General features: G+C 42.1%; 2 protein-coding genes and 2 long non-coding RNA genes across 5 annotated transcripts; all 4 read right to left on the reverse strand.

Moving 5' to 3' along the window:
* Positions 1–35: 35 nt before the first annotated feature.
* On the reverse strand, positions 36–4403 carry LOC133733813 (pentatricopeptide repeat-containing protein At3g22470, mitochondrial-like). Of its 2 annotated transcripts, XM_062161451.1 has the most exons (5): positions 4229–4403; positions 1343–2180; positions 1088–1179; positions 703–771; positions 36–617 (listed from the first exon to the last, which is right to left on the reverse strand). In XM_062161451.1, exons 2-5 carry the CDS (start codon positions 1440–1442, stop codon positions 570–572), a joined length of 309 nt encoding a protein of 102 aa, XP_062017435.1. In that variant the 5' UTR covers positions 1443–2180; positions 4229–4403; the 3' UTR covers positions 36–569. The 2 variants fall into 2 exon arrangements, with proteins under 2 accessions (XP_062017435.1, XP_062017434.1); XM_062161450.1 differs by lacking the exons at positions 36–617; positions 703–771; positions 1088–1179 and having other exon boundaries at positions 1573–3793.
* Positions 2503–2949, reverse strand: LOC133730406 (pentatricopeptide repeat-containing protein At1g12620-like). Its single transcript, XM_062158005.1, has one exon. The coding sequence runs from the start codon at positions 2947–2949 to the stop codon at positions 2503–2505; it is 447 nt and encodes a 148-aa protein (XP_062013989.1).
* Positions 4404–8094: 3691 nt separating the features above from the next.
* On the reverse strand, positions 8095–9223 carry LOC133729978 (uncharacterized). Its single transcript, XR_009856567.1, has 3 exons — positions 9146–9223; positions 8514–8620; positions 8095–8302 (listed from the first exon to the last, which is right to left on the reverse strand). It is a non-coding gene; the product is annotated as an uncharacterized LOC133729978 (long non-coding RNA).
* A 6311-nt stretch (positions 9224–15534) lies between these two features.
* LOC133731327 (uncharacterized) lies at positions 15535–16655 on the reverse strand. Its single transcript, XR_009856682.1, has 3 exons — positions 16578–16655; positions 15946–16052; positions 15535–15734 (listed from the first exon to the last, which is right to left on the reverse strand). It is a non-coding gene; the product is annotated as an uncharacterized LOC133731327 (long non-coding RNA).
* Between the last annotated feature and the right edge of the window lie 2119 nt (positions 16656–18774).

Consider the following 18774-nt stretch of genomic DNA (forward strand, 5'->3'; position numbering starts at 1 on the left):
TGGCCAAGCTCCTAGTTTTAAGAAAAACAGAAATCTAGGTTTCCTGCAACATATACATGCTTATTAAGTTCAGGGAGCGCTGCTGCGGACCCTGTGGCTATGCTTGCTCCGCCCCTGCCGAGGAGGATATTGCTGTAGATCAGGAGCAAAATGCTGTGGACACACATGCCCCTGGAGGCTAAATCTCTATGATGTTTGTAATATCATTGTAATCACATTTGTATTTTGATTAGGTTGATACATTTGGGGATTTAGAGCTGCCAGTCTAGGGAATGTGATTCTGTTAGTTCAATAAGCATTTCCATCCTACAGCAGATCACCACTGGAAAAACATCATAGTCCTAAAGCATACACAAACAAATGTCCTAAAGTATTCAATCCAGGAGGCCAACAATAGCTGGTTTCAAACGCCAATTCCAAGAAGGATACAACAACAATGAACTTAAGGATACAATACCAGTGCTCTTAACTACTCATTTCGATCACAGTTCACAACATTATATTGAAATATTACCTGCTTGACCGCAGATTCACGCCTACAATTTAAATCCACTCTCTGTTCTCAGCATTTACTGGTCTTCAGTCCTAGCAACTCTCATCATAAGGTACTCAATCTCCTAGTTTCAAGTAAAACAAAGTGTGAAGAACCATACCATTGATTCAACCAAACAACCTAGTTACAACAAATGATGGAAAACAAACCTCTACTTCTTCTACCAAGCATGATAATTCTGCATGAGCCTTCGCTCGTTCCAAACAAGATCTCTCAACCTGAAGAAACAAAGTGAGATAGTAATTACAAGACACAATAATTAAAACTTGAAAATTCAAAATGAGGTGATCACTTATAGTTTATACCGATCAAGTTACCATCTCACTCATTCCAACCATAGAACCAGTTGGGACAAGTAATTCAGGCTCATCTTAAGGAAAATTTTGATAAAGCACTCATCCCATTAATGGAGAAAGTTATAAAGCACAATTCAAATTCTTTGATCTCTATATTATCCAAAAAAAGCCCAAGTTCATTGATAGTAATTCTTTTACCAGAAACAAATTAAATGGGAACGAGATGATTAGATGGTACCGTTTCTGTGACGCACAGCTCAAGCTCTTCCCTTGTTTTGCTCATGGTCTGACTTGTATCTTGTTCCACTTCCAATTGAAGTTTTTGAATTTCTAATACCATGAATTAGAGATGAAGTAAATGAGAAAGCTAATTAGCTACCATAGAAATTAAGATTTGAAGGCATTAATTAGAGTGTACCAATCAAAAACCAATCTGAGCTATTAACTTATTCTAACTAAAAAAGGAAACGAAGAAAAAAGATCATGAGCTCACCTTCTAAATAAACTAGGATTCTCTCTTTATGTTTACCCAAAGTTACAGCAAAAGCTTCACGGAGCTGACCATATCTTCTCTGCAGCTCCATCAGATCCATTTTCTTTTCTCTGCTCCTCTTGGATGCAAAAGTTTAAATCAAAAAAGGGTGTGTGTGTGCCAACTATTGACGATATTGATAGATACTAGAATACAGAGATGGATGAGCAATGAAAAATGAAAGAAAAAAATGGAAATTTTGCTATCCAATTCAAGTTTAAGCTTTTACAGTGGCCGGAAATGGCGTATAACGCACAACGGTCACAAAAGTGAGGCCAGCTGTGACTGTGACAAGTGTCAAAATTAAGACTAAGAATTATAAGTAACGAAATATTGCGTTTTAAGAGAATCTTTCCTGTGCAAAATCCATAGCTCTGACATTCTGGTTTGGTTGCTTCATTGGGAAGTATTACTAGTTTGTTCCCCAACATCTCCACCAAAATTGAACTGGTATCATGCAAGATGATTTTATCTGCTTCCTCCCAAGTTGCATCTTTGGGTGCAGCACCAACTCCCTGGGTCAGCCATTGGTTGTAGCAGCATTGCACTTTTGAAACATTCCCCTGGCTAAAATCATTGCTGGAAATACCTTCGATTACTTGGATCCAGTGTGGGAGGTAGGTATGTAGAAAAAAACAACTGCATTGGACCCCAATTTCTTCTCAAGTGTTGAAACATGGAAGACCGAATGAAAGTATCTGAGCACTAGGTACTGGGATGCCCTTGGTTGAACTGACAGCTGCTTGTACGCTTGAAGTTTCAAATATGATCATCGCCAACCTCAGAAACCAATTTAGTTCTGTGCATATCAGAATAAGACTTCATTCATGATTGAGCCATCTGTAGATTAACCCAAGTCAAGCTAGCAACTGATAGATACTTCTCAAGGCAACAACCACCTCATGCACAACATACACTAGAGCTTGGGATGCAATGGTGATGTACTAAAGTACCTAACAAGTTATTAGCAAAGGATATGACAATTCTAAGCTTAAAATTGGGTTCAGCCACAAAATGAAATTGTGTTTGCAAATGATTGATTATAAATAACACACTTATATACATCCAGGGTTGTCCAAGGTGCAGGCTCAACTTCCTTCTCATGCTGAGAAACTTCTGTTTCAAATATTCCAATTAACCATATTATGAATTTTTAACAGTGGCAACAAGGCAGGATCTACTCTATCCTGAGACAACAAATCATTTATCAATTCCACAGTTGTTGCATCTACAGAGAAACCCCTCATCAGCATTTCTTGAATAAGTCCCATTGCCTTTGATGTCTCGTTCTTATTGATAAACCCTCGGATAATGATGTTATAGGTGCAATCATCTGGAGAACAGCCCTTCTCTTCCATTTCTTGAATAAACTTTTCTGCTTCATCTAATAGTCCCTCATCATAAAGTCCATTAATCATAATAGTATATGTCCTGACATCAGGTCGAAATCCTTTTGATGATAAACCAAAGAAGACATCTCTTGCAGATTGAAATTCTCCAGCTTTGCACAAACCTTCAATAATAACGGTGTAAATTACAATATTCAGTTCCAAATTGTTGGCTTCCATCTCTCTAAGCAGTTCTATTGCTGTAGAAATTTGTTGGATGTCACATAGGCCACCAAGTAAAACAGCATATGTTTGGACATCAGGAAGTTGGCCACACTATTGCATCTTCAGGAACAGCCTTTGTGCGTTTTGTATCAGCTGCACTTTGCAAAAACCATCAATAAGAATGGTATAAGTAATGGTATTGGGAACAAGCTCCCTAAGATGCATTTCCTGAAAAACCTTGTTGGCCTCATCAATCTCTTTATGCATACAATATCCGTTCATCAATATGTTATAACTCTGACAACAATGGAGCCACTGCTAACCATTAGATCAAAAACCCTTTCTGCTTTGTCCATTTCTCCTCGCAAACAGTAGCCATCCACAAGGGAATTGTATGTCATCGTGCTTGGTTCAATTCCTCTTTGAATCATCATTTCAACAACGCTCTTTTCATCGATGACCATTCCCTCCTTACAAGGTGCGTCTACCAAGATGTTGAAGGTTTGCACATCTGGAAAGATAATCTGACCTACCATTTCATTCAACAACCTCGTACCTTCTTTCCACTTGCCTAGTTTGCAGACTCCATTGATCAAAGAGTTGTAAGTAACAAGGTCTGGAGCAATACCTCTTCTCATCATTTCTGAGAAGAGGTTCATTGCATCAACAACTAGTGTATCCTTGCCAAGACTGTGAATGATGGTGCTATAGGACACTATGTTAGGCTCGCATCCATTTCCTTCCATCTTCCTAAGTAGCTGAATGGCCGCGGTGTTGTTTCCCATCATGCAAAAGCCTTTTACCAGTGTGTTGAAAGTAACCACATAGGGTATACCAATATCCTCCCTCCACCATTTTGCTGAAAAGTCGAGAACAAAGCCGTTGATTAGAGTATTGAAAGCCCTATTGTTCGGTTTAATACCCAATTTAAAAAAGTGTGCCAACACAGATAAACTAAACCCCATTTGGTTCAAATGACAGTAGCAATTGATGACAATGTTTAGAGTATAAACATCGTGACGGATTCCGATCAGACCCATCTGTTTACACAAAGCGATGACTGCCGAATCGTGTTTCAGTTTGGAAACTTGAGGCGGAGAACAGAAGGCAGAGGACGCCTTTGAAGAATTTCATCGTATGCCTTCAAGGCATCAACAACATTAAATGACTTTGGGCATTGAAGGTGGGTCTCTCAGAAGCTGTCCGAGCTGGGTTTCTCTAGATTTGGTTGGGTTTGAGGATTGAGAATGAAACAAAGCAACAAGAGTAGTAGATGAGTGAAGAAATGGCATACCTCTTCTGCTGCTGATGCTGCAATTAGAATAAGATGTGGTTCTGCGCATCATCTTCAGAGAGAATCAATCCAAGAAGAGTTGGGAAGAACAACAATACTCGAACCTCAAACTGGTTTCTGCTTTCTCAACTCAACAAAAGTGGGCGCTTTCAGGGTTGTTTAGTGATTTTTTTTTTTTTTTTTTTTTTTTTTTTGGGACAAAAGTATTTGGACCGGGGAAGGTAGCCCACTGGTCCAGGAACATTATAAACCACTTGTGGCCATAGAAACCCAACTAACACATGGGTTCGGTGCCGATTATTATGTGAGAGCAGTCACACCCTGTTGGCCACTTAGCCCAAGGTTTTTCACCTTGAAAACTCGCAGGCATCCGGCAGTCGGGCATCGTAATGACCAGACTCTCTAGAAGCTGACGCTTTCACCAGCATCGCATGGATCCTGCATGATCCCAGTACTCAACAACCTATCAATGAAGGACTTTTGAATGTCTTGGTCCCCAGCAGATTGCCATAAGCCACTTACTTTTTGCGGATGATTCTCTTTTCTTCCTCAAGTCTACTTTGGATAATTGTTTGCATTTATCCGATCTTCTGCATACATTCTGCACCGCTTCCGGACAAAGAATTAACATGGATAAATCTTCTATTTATTTTAGTCCAAATACTCCTCTACCAATTACTCATTTGATCAGCTCAATTCTGCAAATGAAAGTTGTGGATGACCCTGGCAGACATCTCGGTCTCCCTACGATTTGGGGCAGGTCAAAAAGAAAGGCCTTGAGTTTTGTGAAAGATGCGATTACGAAGAAAGTGGCAGGTTGGAAACAATCTTTATTGAGTCAGGCGGGCAAAGAAGTCATGATAAAAGCTGTCGCCAGTGCTATCCCTGCTTATACAATGGCGTGTTTCAAGTTCCCAGCCTCTACTTGTAAGGAGATTAATTCCATTCTCAGTGATTTTTGGTGGGGAAATGATACATCATCTGGTATTCACTGGAAAGCTTGGGACTTCTTAGGCCTTCCCAAATCAGATGGTGGTCTTGGCTTCCGCAACTTTCAGGATTTTAATGATGCTCTCCTTGCAAAGCAAGTTTGGAGGTTGTTTCAGTCCCCTGATTCTCTCTGTGCTCAGGTGCTCAAACAAGTTTATTACCCTAACTCCACCATTTTGGAGGCAAAACGTGGTTCTGCTCCTTCTTGGTTGTGGACAAGCCTTTTGGCTGGGAGGAAGCTTCTGCAGAATGGTTCTTTGTGGAATATTGGGAATGGCCTATCGGCCAACTTGTGGTCAGACTGTTGGATTCCAGGTTTTCCCCCTTCTCCTCTGAGACCGGACAAAGCACATCTCAACAACACTGTTTCTTCATTAATTGATTGGAATTGTCTTTCTTGGGATCTCACTCTGATTCATGACGATATTTCTCCTCTCCAACGTCGTCAAATATTGTCAATTCAGCTCGTTGATCAAGCGTCTCCGGATAAGCTTATCTGGCCTTATACAAAAAATGGAGAGTATAGCGTCAAATCAGGTTATCACTTTCAAGCTGCTTATAATTGCAATATCTCTCCCATCCATCCCCACCATTCTCATTCTGTTTCAACCTTCACCTGGAAGTGGATTTTCAATATTCACACTCTTCCCAAAATCAAGCTTTTCTTTTGGAGGGCTTTCCACAATATCTTGGCCACGAAAGCAGCCTTATTTAAAAGGCATACGACTCACAGCCCCATTTGCCCGATCTGTAATCTTTATCCGGAGTCAGTGGAACATGTTCTTTTCACTTGTCCTTGGGTGGTAGCAGCTTGGTTTGCTCATCCTGTTGGTTATAAAGTTCCGATGCAAGCAATTACATCAGTGGATGATTGGTTTGATATCATTCGTAAGTCTCCCGTCTCTAAAGACTTTTTCACCCAAATCTCTTTCTTAATGTGGTTCATTTGGAAGCACCGTTGTTGGTGTGTTTTTAATCACCAATCCCCACACCCAAGTATGATAGCCATGAAAGCGTATTCGGCTGCTCTGGATTTTCTTGATTCTGCCCCATTAAAGTTAATACATCAGCCCAACTTTTCCTCTGTTTCAGATACCACAACCATTGACACCTGGTCTCCTCCCCCTTCTCTTTGTTTCAAAGTAAATACTGATGCTTCTTGGCATGAAAATTCCGTCTCTGGTGGTATTGCAGTTGTTGTGCGTGATGATATGGGAAGAATTGTTGATGGTTTTGCGGGTATCTCTCCAGCCATTTCACCGCTAGCGGCTGAGCTCCTTGCAATCTGTGAAGGCTTGGTTCTTATTGCAAAGCTTCCTCCTTGTCCGGTCATTCTGGCATCGGATTCTATCACTCTTATTCAGGCTCTAAAGTCAGGCATCCCTCCTCAAGATTGGACTGTGACTAATTTATTCTCTAAAGCCCGGTACCTCTCTCGAAACCGGCAAATCAGCTGGTTTTGGACCAGCAGGAAAGCAAATCGAGTAGCGGATCATGTTGCTGCTCTTGCTTATAGAGGAAAGTGTCCCCAAGATTGGGTTGTAAACCCTCCTTCCTCTCTGATTCGTGTGTTGTTGTATGATGGGCTCCCTTGCCCTCATGTTGCTCCTGCTCATGGATAGCAGGGATTAGCTCTGCTTATCTTCACTCTGTTGCTTTCTTTTCTCGTTTCTTTGTTTGTGTTTCTTTGCTGTATCCCTCCCACCCAAAAAAAAAAAAAAAAAACTTGGGTGGGGGTTCCACTCAAGCAAGTGCCTTTTCATTCATGCCACGACGTTTAGTTCCCATTTTGATGTACAAAAGTTTTGATTTTTTTCAGACAATTTGGCTCATCCATTTTTTTTTCCGCATTTGGTAAACATAATACTAAGAATTTAAGATGACTTTAAAAGATGAAAAGTAGAAAAATGAACCCATTTTCTTTTTATAAGAAAAATAAATTATAAGCCAAAGTCACGAGGGCAGTCAACACGAAATTGGTCAAAGTTGTTAAAAGCTTACATTAAGACCATCTTCTTAGCATTTAGATCCAACCACCAAATACCTGAGATTATGAAGAACATTTTCTTTGAAATTTGCTTCTATGAAGAGATGAGTAAATGAAATTTCTTCAAAAGAGTCCTTTAGGTGGGCAATATCACAAATGATAGTCTTTAATCTCGAAGGAATGTTGCAAATGTCATTGACACAATCTATGATAAGCTTTGAATCGCCTTCCAGGAAAACATGCTTGAGATCTTTCTCCTTAGCTTTCATCATCGCTTCCTTTAGGCCTCGTTTGGTTCGCGGATTTAAGGACTTGGGAAATGAAATGTATTCATTTCCTATGTTTGGTGTAGGTGCATAAGAAAAGGAACAACTTTTCTTTGAGAAGGAAAAATATGGGGGAAAGTGCCTCTCATCCTCAAAGGATTCATTTTCCCGGATTCGGCTTCTCTGCTAGAATTCATTTTGCTAGGATCTGCTTCGATAACACTCTCAGCTCGCCACGTGTTACTGGTTCAATCTAAGGGCTATAATGCTTACAACACAGAAAGCCTGAACTTCACTAACGATCTCCAAATAGGTCTTTAACGTCAGTGTTGAATCGAACAAGATCTCTACCCCTGGACTCCTCGCATCTCCCTCTCTCTCTTCGCCCAATTTCCTCCTTCCCCTCATCGGACCCCCCTCATCATCTAGTCGTGAACTGAAGCCGAGTCCGATCTCTTGACTCCTCACTTAACTCTCAAGATTTTCCAGATGATGGGGAAGACTCACACCGTGGTGATGAATGATTTGACCTCAGAGTTCAATTTCTTTGTCACGCCCCGAAATTTTAAATAACAAATTAAAATCCGAAACGTGAATTACACAACTTACTTAAATAACAACTAGAATTTTTTTCATAATCCCACACCTCACACCACTCAATATTACATAACCAAATTCTCAAGGAGATTATTTATTACAGTACACTCTCTCCAAATATAATGTAAGCTCAGATGAGCATAACAACCTCACAATAGCAGGGAATAAAATAATGCTGCAACCCTTAACTAGCTCGACCTCCGTCACGATTTGCCTGACCTGCAGGATTATCCGCTACACCGTTTGAATAGTGTACCGGGATTGCAACAACACAAAACCCGGTAAGCTTTTTGCAAAGCTCGTGAGTAAATAAGAAATGAACGGTTGATTTATTAAATCCCAATTCTTTTAACTCAAGTAAACAATCAACAATCTCAACATTCAAAATGCAAAAGTCAGACCAATTCACAGAACAACAAGGAATACATCCCCACAATCCCCTAACCTCAATATCCCTCTGTGGTCTTTCCCACAACCTACATGTATTCCCATTGCATGTGGTCTTTCCCACCACCTGCAATCATCCTCACTGCATGTGGTCTTTCCCACCACCTGCAATATCTCCACACGTTAGAGCTCTAACTACGTCGCTACGTCACCTTGGCCTAGGTTTAGTAAAACGACCTCTATCAGGGTTTTTTTTTAATAACCCTCGATCCTTGGACCCCTGTCCTCAGAACCCTACTTCTCTATTCAACTCACAAGATCAACATGATTATCACAAACATCCATCGATCATCATTGTCACAAATAATCATGGCAATTTCAAAAACAATATCAAATCATAACCAAGTTATAGCAATTCCACGCACACCTCAATGTCACACCATTCCATATATAACCACGTAAATATATATATACGTAATTATCCGCTCAGGGATAATCACTAATACCAACTATAGTTCAAGCATAAAAATCGTGAAATTCATTTTGTATAATTAAAATCATTTTACTTACCTATGGACCGTAGTTGATCAAGTCCATATGATTTAAAACAAATATTTTCACACAATTACGACAAAATAAAGTAATTAAATGTACTCGGTTCGTAATATGAACCACGTGAGGTTTACTCACCTCGATATTCCCGCTGCGTCTTCAATTTAACACAATACACACCGAAATCGCTCACCCAAGGGAAACCGTCAATCACCTAATCACACATGACCTTAACTTAGCCAATAACTCAAAAACGAAATCAAACGACAATCCAACGGTCGGATCGAATTTAAATGATGATCAAACGGTCGGATCCTCACGGATCACCTTTAGGATCACCCTCCAAAAATCATCACGAAGATCCAACGGTCGGATCTTCCTGAATCGTCCTTACTAACATCTTCACAAATTTATACGAAAATCCGACGGACGGATTCTCACGAATCGCCTCCCTAATCACTGTTTTGCATTTATACGAAGATCCAACGGTCGGATCTTCGCCCATGACCACACAAAGCCACTGGGACAGTCATAAGATCACCATATCAAAACTACAAGTCCATCTGACGGTCCTAACTTCACAGATCACAAATCTAACGATCGAAATCGATCGAAACTTAAAAATTCCTAACTTAATCATGCGATATCCAAAAATTGCGTATAATATATCGAAAAGATCGTATTGAAATATAGAATCTAAAAAAGCACAGAAACTATATTTTTGACCCCCGGAGGTGGCCGGAAAGGGCCGCCGGAGTTAGTGGCAGAGCCGCCGCCGACCACCACCAATGGTGTCGGGGCCGGGCTGCTCTTCTTCCTCTCATCATGCTTAACAACTTTCATAACTACCATGTAAGCTGAAAATTACCGGAAGTGGTTGAAATTACCTAAAACAGTCGAGGTGGCCGGAAAATTTCCAGAATCCGGCGAGAAACTGCAGAAAACGGCGAGCTCCAATTCGACGTAAAAACTTCAATTTAAGGCTTCGATTCCTTCTGAAGAGTTGTTAAGAAACTTAAGAAGAACTCACTGGTTCAAGAATCACAGAAAAATATGGTCTGTAGCTCGAGATATACCTATCGAAAGCTTCGGTGGTCGGAAAAATTCCAGAATTTTGCAGAATCCGGCAAGGCTCGATTTCGACGTCAAAACTTCAATTCCAAGCTTCGATTCCTTCTAGGTGCTTGTTCAGAAAGTTGAGGCGAGCTTGAGGACGAAGTTTGGAAAGGATTGGTGGCTTGCAGCTCGAGTTATCAAGCTTGGAACTAACACGGTTTCAAAACCAACCGGGTTTCCACCGTCGTATTCGACCGTGCTGCGGTGCAAGGCTGCCACTGGCAGTTGCGTAAGGAAGAGGCGAAGGTGTGGTACGTGGTCCGGCGTCGTTTGGTGGCCTGTGGAGAGAGAGAGAGATTGGAGAAGCCGTGCTCTGTTTTCGAATGGGTTTCGGACGAGAAAGAGAATGAGAGAGAGTGAGAGAGCTCGTGACAGAGAAAAAAGAAAAGAGAAGCAATTATGCTTGGGACGAAAGAGAGAGACCGAGACAGCCAAAAGGAAGAGTGAAAAGCTAAAGGAAGAGGTGAAATGTTCGTATTATTCCTCCAACGAGGTTCGTATTATTCCTCCAACGAGGTTATTACAATCTACCCCCCTTAAAGGAATTTCGTCCCGAAATTCAAGCACCTAATTCCACAAAGAGCTGTGGATACTTCACTCTCATGTCAGACTCTAACTCCCATGATGCATCACCCTCGTCATGATGACTCCACAGCACCTTCACAAGATCAACCTCCTTCCTACGAAGCTTCTTCGTAGACCTATCTAAGATACGAACAGGTTCGACCACAAAGGTTACATCCGTGTTTACCTCAATAGTTCCATGATCAATCACGTGGGCCTCATCTCGGACATACTTCCTGAGCATAGACACATGAAAGACATTGTGTACGCCAGACATGCTAATAGGTAAGGCGAGGCGATATGCCAAGTTCCCAACCCTTTCTAGAATCTCAAAAGGTCCAACATATCTTGGTGCCAACTTCCCCTTCTTACCAAATCTCACCACACCTTTCATAGGTGAGACTTTCAAGAACACGTAATCACCCATCTCGAACTCAACTGGTCTTCTCTTCAAGTCTGCATAACTCTTCTGTCTACTTTGTGCTATTCGGATCCTGTCCCGAATAGTAGTGATCTTCTCTGTAGTCTCCAGAACAAGTTCAGGACCAAAGAGTCCCTTCTCTCCTACTTCTGTCCAACAGATAGGAGTTCTACATGGCCTACCATAAAGAGCCTCATATGGGGCCATGCCGATGCTGGCATGATAACTGTTGTTGTAGGCAAACTCTACTAAAGGTAGATGATCCGCCCAACTTCCCTTAAAGTCCAACACACAAGCTCTAAGCATATCCTCCATCACCTGATTCACTCTTTCAGTCTGCCCATCAGTCTGAGGATGAAATGCAGTGCTCATAGCTAAAGTTGTGCCAAATGCCTTATGAAATTTACGCCAAAATTCTGAAGTGAAACGAGCATCCCGATCAGAAACAATTGTAACAGGCACACCATGCAGCCTTACTATCTCATTCACATACAACTTACACAACGCATCCCCTGAGTAAGTTTTTGCCACAGGAAGGAAGTGTGCAGACTTCGTCAATCGGTCCACAATCACCCAAATCGAGTCATAACCTTGCCTGGACCTAGGCAATCCAGTCACAAAGTCCATGGAGATATCTTCCCATTTCCACACAGGAATCGGTAATGGTTGCAGCATCCCTGCAGGCCTCTGATGCTCTGCCTTCACTCGTTGACATGTAAGACACTTTGACACATGTTCCGCCACATCCCTCTTCATCCCATACCACCAAAATTGTCTTCGTAGGTCCATATACATTTTAGTACCCCCTGGATGTATCGTGTATCGAGATCTATGAGCTTCCCGCATGACCTCCTCCTTGAGGTTATCAACACTAGGGACATACAATCTCCCTCGAAATCTCAGCCCTCCATCTGCTCTAATAGCCCACTGAGAAGGGCCCTCCACGTTCGGATTAGCAGTCATCTCTGCAATCCTTGCCTGGGCAAACTCATCAAGTGTCTGACCTTGAATGATCCTGGAAATCAAGGTCGACTGTAAGGTCATACTACAGAGAAAGATTTCATGTCCACCTCCTGCCGGCATAAGATCAAACTCGGATGCAGCTTCCAACATGAGCCACTCCTGCACCATAAGCGAAGCCATGATTACTCGGGGCTTCCTACTCAAAGCATCTGCCACTACGTTGGCCTTTCCGGGATGATATTCCAATGTGAAATCATAGTCTTTGATGAGCTCCATCCATCTCCTCTGTCTCATGTTCAACTCCTTCTGGGAGAATAGGTACTTCAAACTCTTATGATCAGAAAAGAGTTCGAATTTCTCGTCATATAGATAGTGTCTCCAAATCTTCAAGGCAAACACTACTGCGGCCAACTCTAGATCATGAGTGGGGTAGTTCCGCTCATGAACCTTCAGTTGTCTAGAACCATAAGCTACAACCTTGCCATTCTGCATCAACACGCACCCCAAACCCTGATGAGATGCATCATTGTAGATAACTAGACCACCACCACTAGTAGGAATAGTCAACACTGGAGCCGTAGTTAACCTAGTCTTCAGCTCATTGAAAGCCTTCTCACACTCATCCGTCCATATAAATTGAGAGTCCTTCCTTGTCAGCTTAGTCAAAGCTGAAGCGATACTAGAAAACCCCTCAATGAAGCGCCTGTAGTACCCTGCCAATCCAAGGAAGCTACGGATTTCAGTAACAGTAGTAGGGCGGCTCCAACTCATCACTGCTTCAACCTTCAAAGGATCAACAGAAACTCCATCCTTCGAAACTACATGACCGAGGAACTTGACCTCCTTCTGCCAGAATTCGCATTTCTCGAACTTGGCATACAATTCCTTCTCTTTTAATGTTTGCAGTACAATCCGCAAATGCTTCTCATGTTCATCGGACGACTTTGAATAAATCAAGATGTCGTCTACGAATACCACTACAAACTGATCTAAGTAAGGACTGAACGTACGGTTCATTAAGTCCATGAATGCCGCTGGAGCATTAGTTAGACCAAAAGGCATGACAAGGAACTCAAAATGTCCATACCTAGTCCTGAACGCCGTTTTTGGAATATCCTCGTCCTTCACCCTCAACTGGTGATATCCAGATCTCAAATCAATCTTTGAGAACACGGTAGCCTCTCTAAGCTGATCGAACAAGTCATCAATCCTAGGTAAAGGGTACCTGTTCTTGATGGTCACCTTGTTCAGCTGCCGATAATCCACACATAACCGAAGTGAATTATCTTTCTTCTTCACAAACAGCACCGGTGCACCCCAAGGAGATACACTAGCCTGTATGAACCCTTGAGCCAGTAATGCATCAATCTGAACCTTCAACTCCTGAAGTTCAGCTGGAGCCATTCGATATGGTGCTTTCGATACAGGGGCAGTACCTGGTATCACATCGATGGAGAAGTCCATTACCCTTTTTGGAGGCAACCCTGGTATCTCCTTAAACACATCAGTATACTCTGAAACTACAGGAATCCCTGTAATCTCAGAAATACCACTCCCTGACTCAATATGAGCCAAAATCCCCGTCCTCATGGCGATGTCGGACTTCAGACAACGGTAATGAAACACTGGTTGTCCAGGAATACAGAAGGACACAATCATCCTAAAGCAATCAATCAATGCATGGTTCGGACTCAACCAATCCAGACCTAAAATCACATCATATGTGTGATCTGGAATCACAATCAATGATGCAGAGAACTCTCTACCACCTATCCCAATAGGGCAATCATCACAAAACATATCCAGCTCAAGAGACACCCCCAGGGGTGATGTAACACATAATGATCTAGTAAGAGGCATGGCAGTTAATCTCAACACATCCACTACTGAACTAGATATGAAAGAGTGGGAGGCTCCCGTATCAAACAATACTCTAGCAAGATAATTATAAACAGATAAGGTACCTTCCACCCCAGTGCCTCTCTGACCGATTGCAAAAACTCTAGCTGGTGCTGGGGGCAAGAGTCTCTGCTGGTTATCTTGTCCTCCACCCGGTGGTCGGGTACAGTTCTTGGCATAGTGCCCAGTCTGTCCACATCGAAAGCATCCCACAACCTTGGGTTTTGTGCACGCCCTGGAAAGATGGCCCAACTCCTTGCAGTTAAAACATCTCATAGGTGCTGCAGGTGCAGCTTGCCTGATAGGCGCAGCATGAATAGGAGGAGTTGCTGCTGCCCTAACTGGGGCTTGGTGCGGATAGGTTATCCTAGCTGGAGCTTGTGGATGAAGTTGAGTCCGCTGTCGCTTCCACGACCCACCTCCATGATCCCTAGAACCACTGCTTCCTACAATTGCCTTCCCTTTTCCCAAGGATTCCCTCACCGCCCCTCGTTCACTTGCACGCATGTTGGTTGCCTGCTCATGGGCCATGGCACTAGCAAAGATCTCTTCCTTGGTGGCTAACCGAAGAGGATACACTATCTCCCTAATCCTGTAATTCAGTCCCCTCAGGAACTTCTTAGCCAAGGCTCGGGCATCCAACTGGGGAACGAACCTGTATAATTGGGTGAACCGTGTTTCATACTCTCTCACAGTCATAGTCCCTTGTTCCAGAGCAATGAAATCCAACTCGATCTGCTCCCTCACTGCATCAGGGAAGTACATGTCTTGGAAGAGTTCCACAAAATCGTTCCAGGTCAGAGTAGCCATATCCACTGTATTCCTCTGACCAGCCCACCATATTCTGGCATCCCCCTGAAGAAGATAAGCAGCTATCTTCCACTTCTCAGTTTTGGTGCAAATCACCATCTCGAAACAGCTCATCATATTCTCAAGCCACTGATCAGCAGCCCAATGATCAACTCCCCCCTCAAATGGGGTTGCACCTAACTGTTTGATCTCTTTAACCAGTTTGGCTAAGCGAACAGCATCCCCTACCTCCACAACAGGTGGGGGAGGCGGTGCGTCAAAAGAAGACTCTGCATCACTCTCATAAAGCTCCTCTACGGGGCGGGTCCTTTCCCCCCTACCACCAATTTTGCCTCCTCTTCTGCGCACATTAAGGCCTCGCTGTCTATCCATTACCTAAGGTGCATGGTACGCTTGGTTAATATAAGTATAGTATGCTTGGTTAATACACGTATAAAACTTAAAACACAATATAAGTCAAACACAAGTCCATATTAACCAAGTCAATACTACAAGAAACGTATTCACGTTCCTAAGAAGACTTAGCGGACTAAATGACTCCTAACACTCACACATACCCAATGACTTTGCCAATACCGGAGAGCACACGATGGGGATCCGCTGCAGACGGGCCATCACTCGGTAAGTATTGACATATCACCAAATATGCACCTTACGCTCTGATACCAAACTGTCACGCCCCGAAATTTTAAATAACAAATTAAAATCCGAAACGTGAATTACACAACTTACTTAAATAACAACTAGAATTTTTTTCATAATCCCACACCTCACACCACTCAATATTACATAACCAAATTCTCAAGGAGATTATTTATTACAGTACACTCTCTCCAAATATAATGTAAGCTCAGATGAGCATAACAACCTCACAATAGCAGGGAATAAAATAATGCTGCAACCCTTAACTAGCTCGACCTCCGTCACGATTTGCCTGACCTGCAGGATTATCCGCTACACCGTTTGAATAGTGTACCGGGATTGCAACAACACAAAACCCGGTAAGCTTTTTGCAAAGCTCGTGAGTAAATAAGAAATGAACGGTTGATTTATTAAATCCCAATTCTTTTAACTCAAGTAAACAATCAACAATCTCAACATTCAAAATGCAAAAGTCAGACCAATTCACAGAACAACAAGGAATACATCCCCACAATCCCCTAACCTCAATATCCCTCTGTGGTCTTTCCCACAACCTACATGTATTCCCATTGCATGTGGTCTTTCCCACCACCTGCAATCATCCTCACTGCATGTGGTCTTTCCCACCACCTGCAATATCTCCACACGTTAGAGCTCTAACTACGTCGCTACGTCACCTTGGCCTAGGTTTAGTAAAACGACCTCTATCAGGGTTTTTTTTTAATAACCCTCGATCCTTGGACCCCTGTCCTCAGAACCCTACTTCTCTATTCAACTCACAAGATCAACATGATTATCACAAACATCCATCGATCATCATTGTCACAAATAATCATGGCAATTTCAAAAACAATATCAAATCATAACCAAGTTATAGCAATTCCACGCACACCTCAATGTCACACCATTCCATATATAACCACGTAAATATATATATACGTAATTATCCGCTCATGGATAATCACTAATACCAACTATAGTTCAAGCATAAAAATCGTGAAATTCATTTTGTATAATTAAAATCATTTTACTTACCTATGGACCGTAGTTGATCAAGTCCATATGATTTAAAACAAATATTTTCACACAATTACGACAAAATAAAGTAATTAAATGTACTCGGTTCGTAATATGAACCACGTGAGGTTTACTCACCTCGATATTCCCGCTGCGTCTTCAATTTAACACAATACACACCGAAATCGCTCACCCAAGGGAAACCGTCAATCACCTAATCACACATGACCTTAACTTAGCCAATAACTCAAAAACGAAATCAAACGACAATCCAACGGTCGGATCGAATTTAAATGATGATCAAACGGTCGGATCCTCACGGATCACCTTTAGGATCACCCTCCAAAAATCATCACGAAGATCCAACGGTCGGATCTTCCTGAATCGTCCTTACTAACATCTTCACAAATTTATACGAAAATCCGACGGACGGATTCTCACGAATCGCCTCCCTAATCACTGTTTTGCATTTATACGAAGATCCAACGGTCGGATCTTCGCCCATGACCACACAAAGCCACTGGGACAGTCATAAGATCACCATATCAAAACTACAAGTCCATCTGACGGTCCTAACTTCACAGATCACAAATCTAACGATCGAAATCGATCGAAACTTAAAAATTCCTAACTTAATCATGCGATATCCAAAAATTGCGTATAATATATCGAAAAGATCGTATTGAAATATAGAATCTAAAAAAGCACAGAAACTATATTTTTGACCCCCGGAGGTGGCCGGAAAGGGCCGCCGGAGTTAGTGGCAGAGCCGCCGCCGACCACCACCAATGGTGTCGGGGCCGGGCTGCTCTTCTTCCTCTCATCATGCTTAACAACTTTCATAACTACCATGTAAGCTGAAAATTACCGGAAGTGGTTGAAATTACCTAAAACAGTCGAGGTGGCCGGAAAATTTCCAGAATCCGGCGAGAAACTGCAGAAAACGGCGAGCTCCAATTCGACGTAAAAACTTCAATTTAAGGCTTCGATTCCTTCTGAAGAGTTGTTAAGAAACTTAAGAAGAACTCACTGGTTCAAGAATCACAGAAAAATATGGTCTGTAGCTCGAGATATACCTATCGAAAGCTTCGGTGGTCGGAAAAATTCCAGAATTTTGCAGAATCCGGCAAGGCTCGATTTCGACGTCAAAACTTCAATTCCAAGCTTCGATTCCTTCTAGGTGCTTGTTCAGAAAGTTGAGGCGAGCTTGAGGACGAAGTTTGGAAAGGATTGGTGGCTTGCAGCTCGAGTTATCAAGCTTGGAACTAACACGGTTTCAAAACCAACCGGGTTTCCACCGTCGTATTCGACCGTGCTGCGGTGCAAGGCTGCCACTGGCAGTTGCGTAAGGAAGAGGCGAAGGTGTGGTACGTGGTCCGGCGTCGTTTGGTGGCCTGTGGAGAGAGAGAGAGATTGGAGAAGCCGTGCTCTGTTTTCGAATGGGTTTCGGACGAGAAAGAGAATGAGAGAGAGTGAGAGAGCTCGTGACAGAGAAAAAAGAAAAGAGAAGCAATTATGCTTGGGACGAAAGAGAGAGACCGAGACAGCCAAAAGGAAGAGTGAAAAGCTAAAGGAAGAGGTGAAATGTTCGTATTATTCCTCCAACGAGGTTCGTATTATTCCTCCAACGAGGTTATTACATTCTTCTTCTTTTTGCCATCTGTGGTGAAGCATATCACAGAATCGTGTAGATATTAGGCTTTGTACAGCTTGCTGTCTTCTTCTGCAGTTTGGGAGTTTCATCAGTTTGTGGAACTGTTTTTTCTGTTCATCAGTTTGTGGAACAAAGATACTTGTTTGTGGAACTGTTATTTAACTCTGTGCTTTTATAGTTTAAGCATTACCTATTTGATAATGAATTGTACAAGTTTTAGTTTTCTGCAGAAAATTGCAGAACTTGAGTAATTTGACCATCAGTTTTTAGTTTTTTGCTCTATTTGATAATGAACTGTACAAGTTTTAGTTTTCTGCAGAAAGTTGCAGAACTTGAGTAATTTGACCATCAGTTTTTCGTTTTCTGCTCAATTTCTGCTCAACATTTCCCAACACGAATGATTGTAGTTGTCTAATTGATTTGGGATAGGGAAAATGACTAAAAAAATGATGAAAATATATTGTCAGCAAACATATGAGAAAAATCTGTTTCTAGAAGGAGAGTGTACGTTAACTTGTTTCATAAGGACCTTGTCAGCAAACATAAGAGTTGTCACGTTACGGTTTGGCAGGTGTTGAAGCTGGCCAAGTTCAAGTGGGAGTACGTGAAAGCCACTACAAATCATGAACAATGGACAAGATTTTAGAGTTGCTCACTTGCTCTTGTACATGGTGGCCTTGT

Source organism: Rosa rugosa, chromosome 2 (genome assembly GCF_958449725.1).
Source record: "Rosa rugosa chromosome 2, drRosRugo1.1, whole genome shotgun sequence".
Taxonomy (NCBI): Eukaryota; Viridiplantae; Streptophyta; class Magnoliopsida; order Rosales; family Rosaceae; genus Rosa; species Rosa rugosa.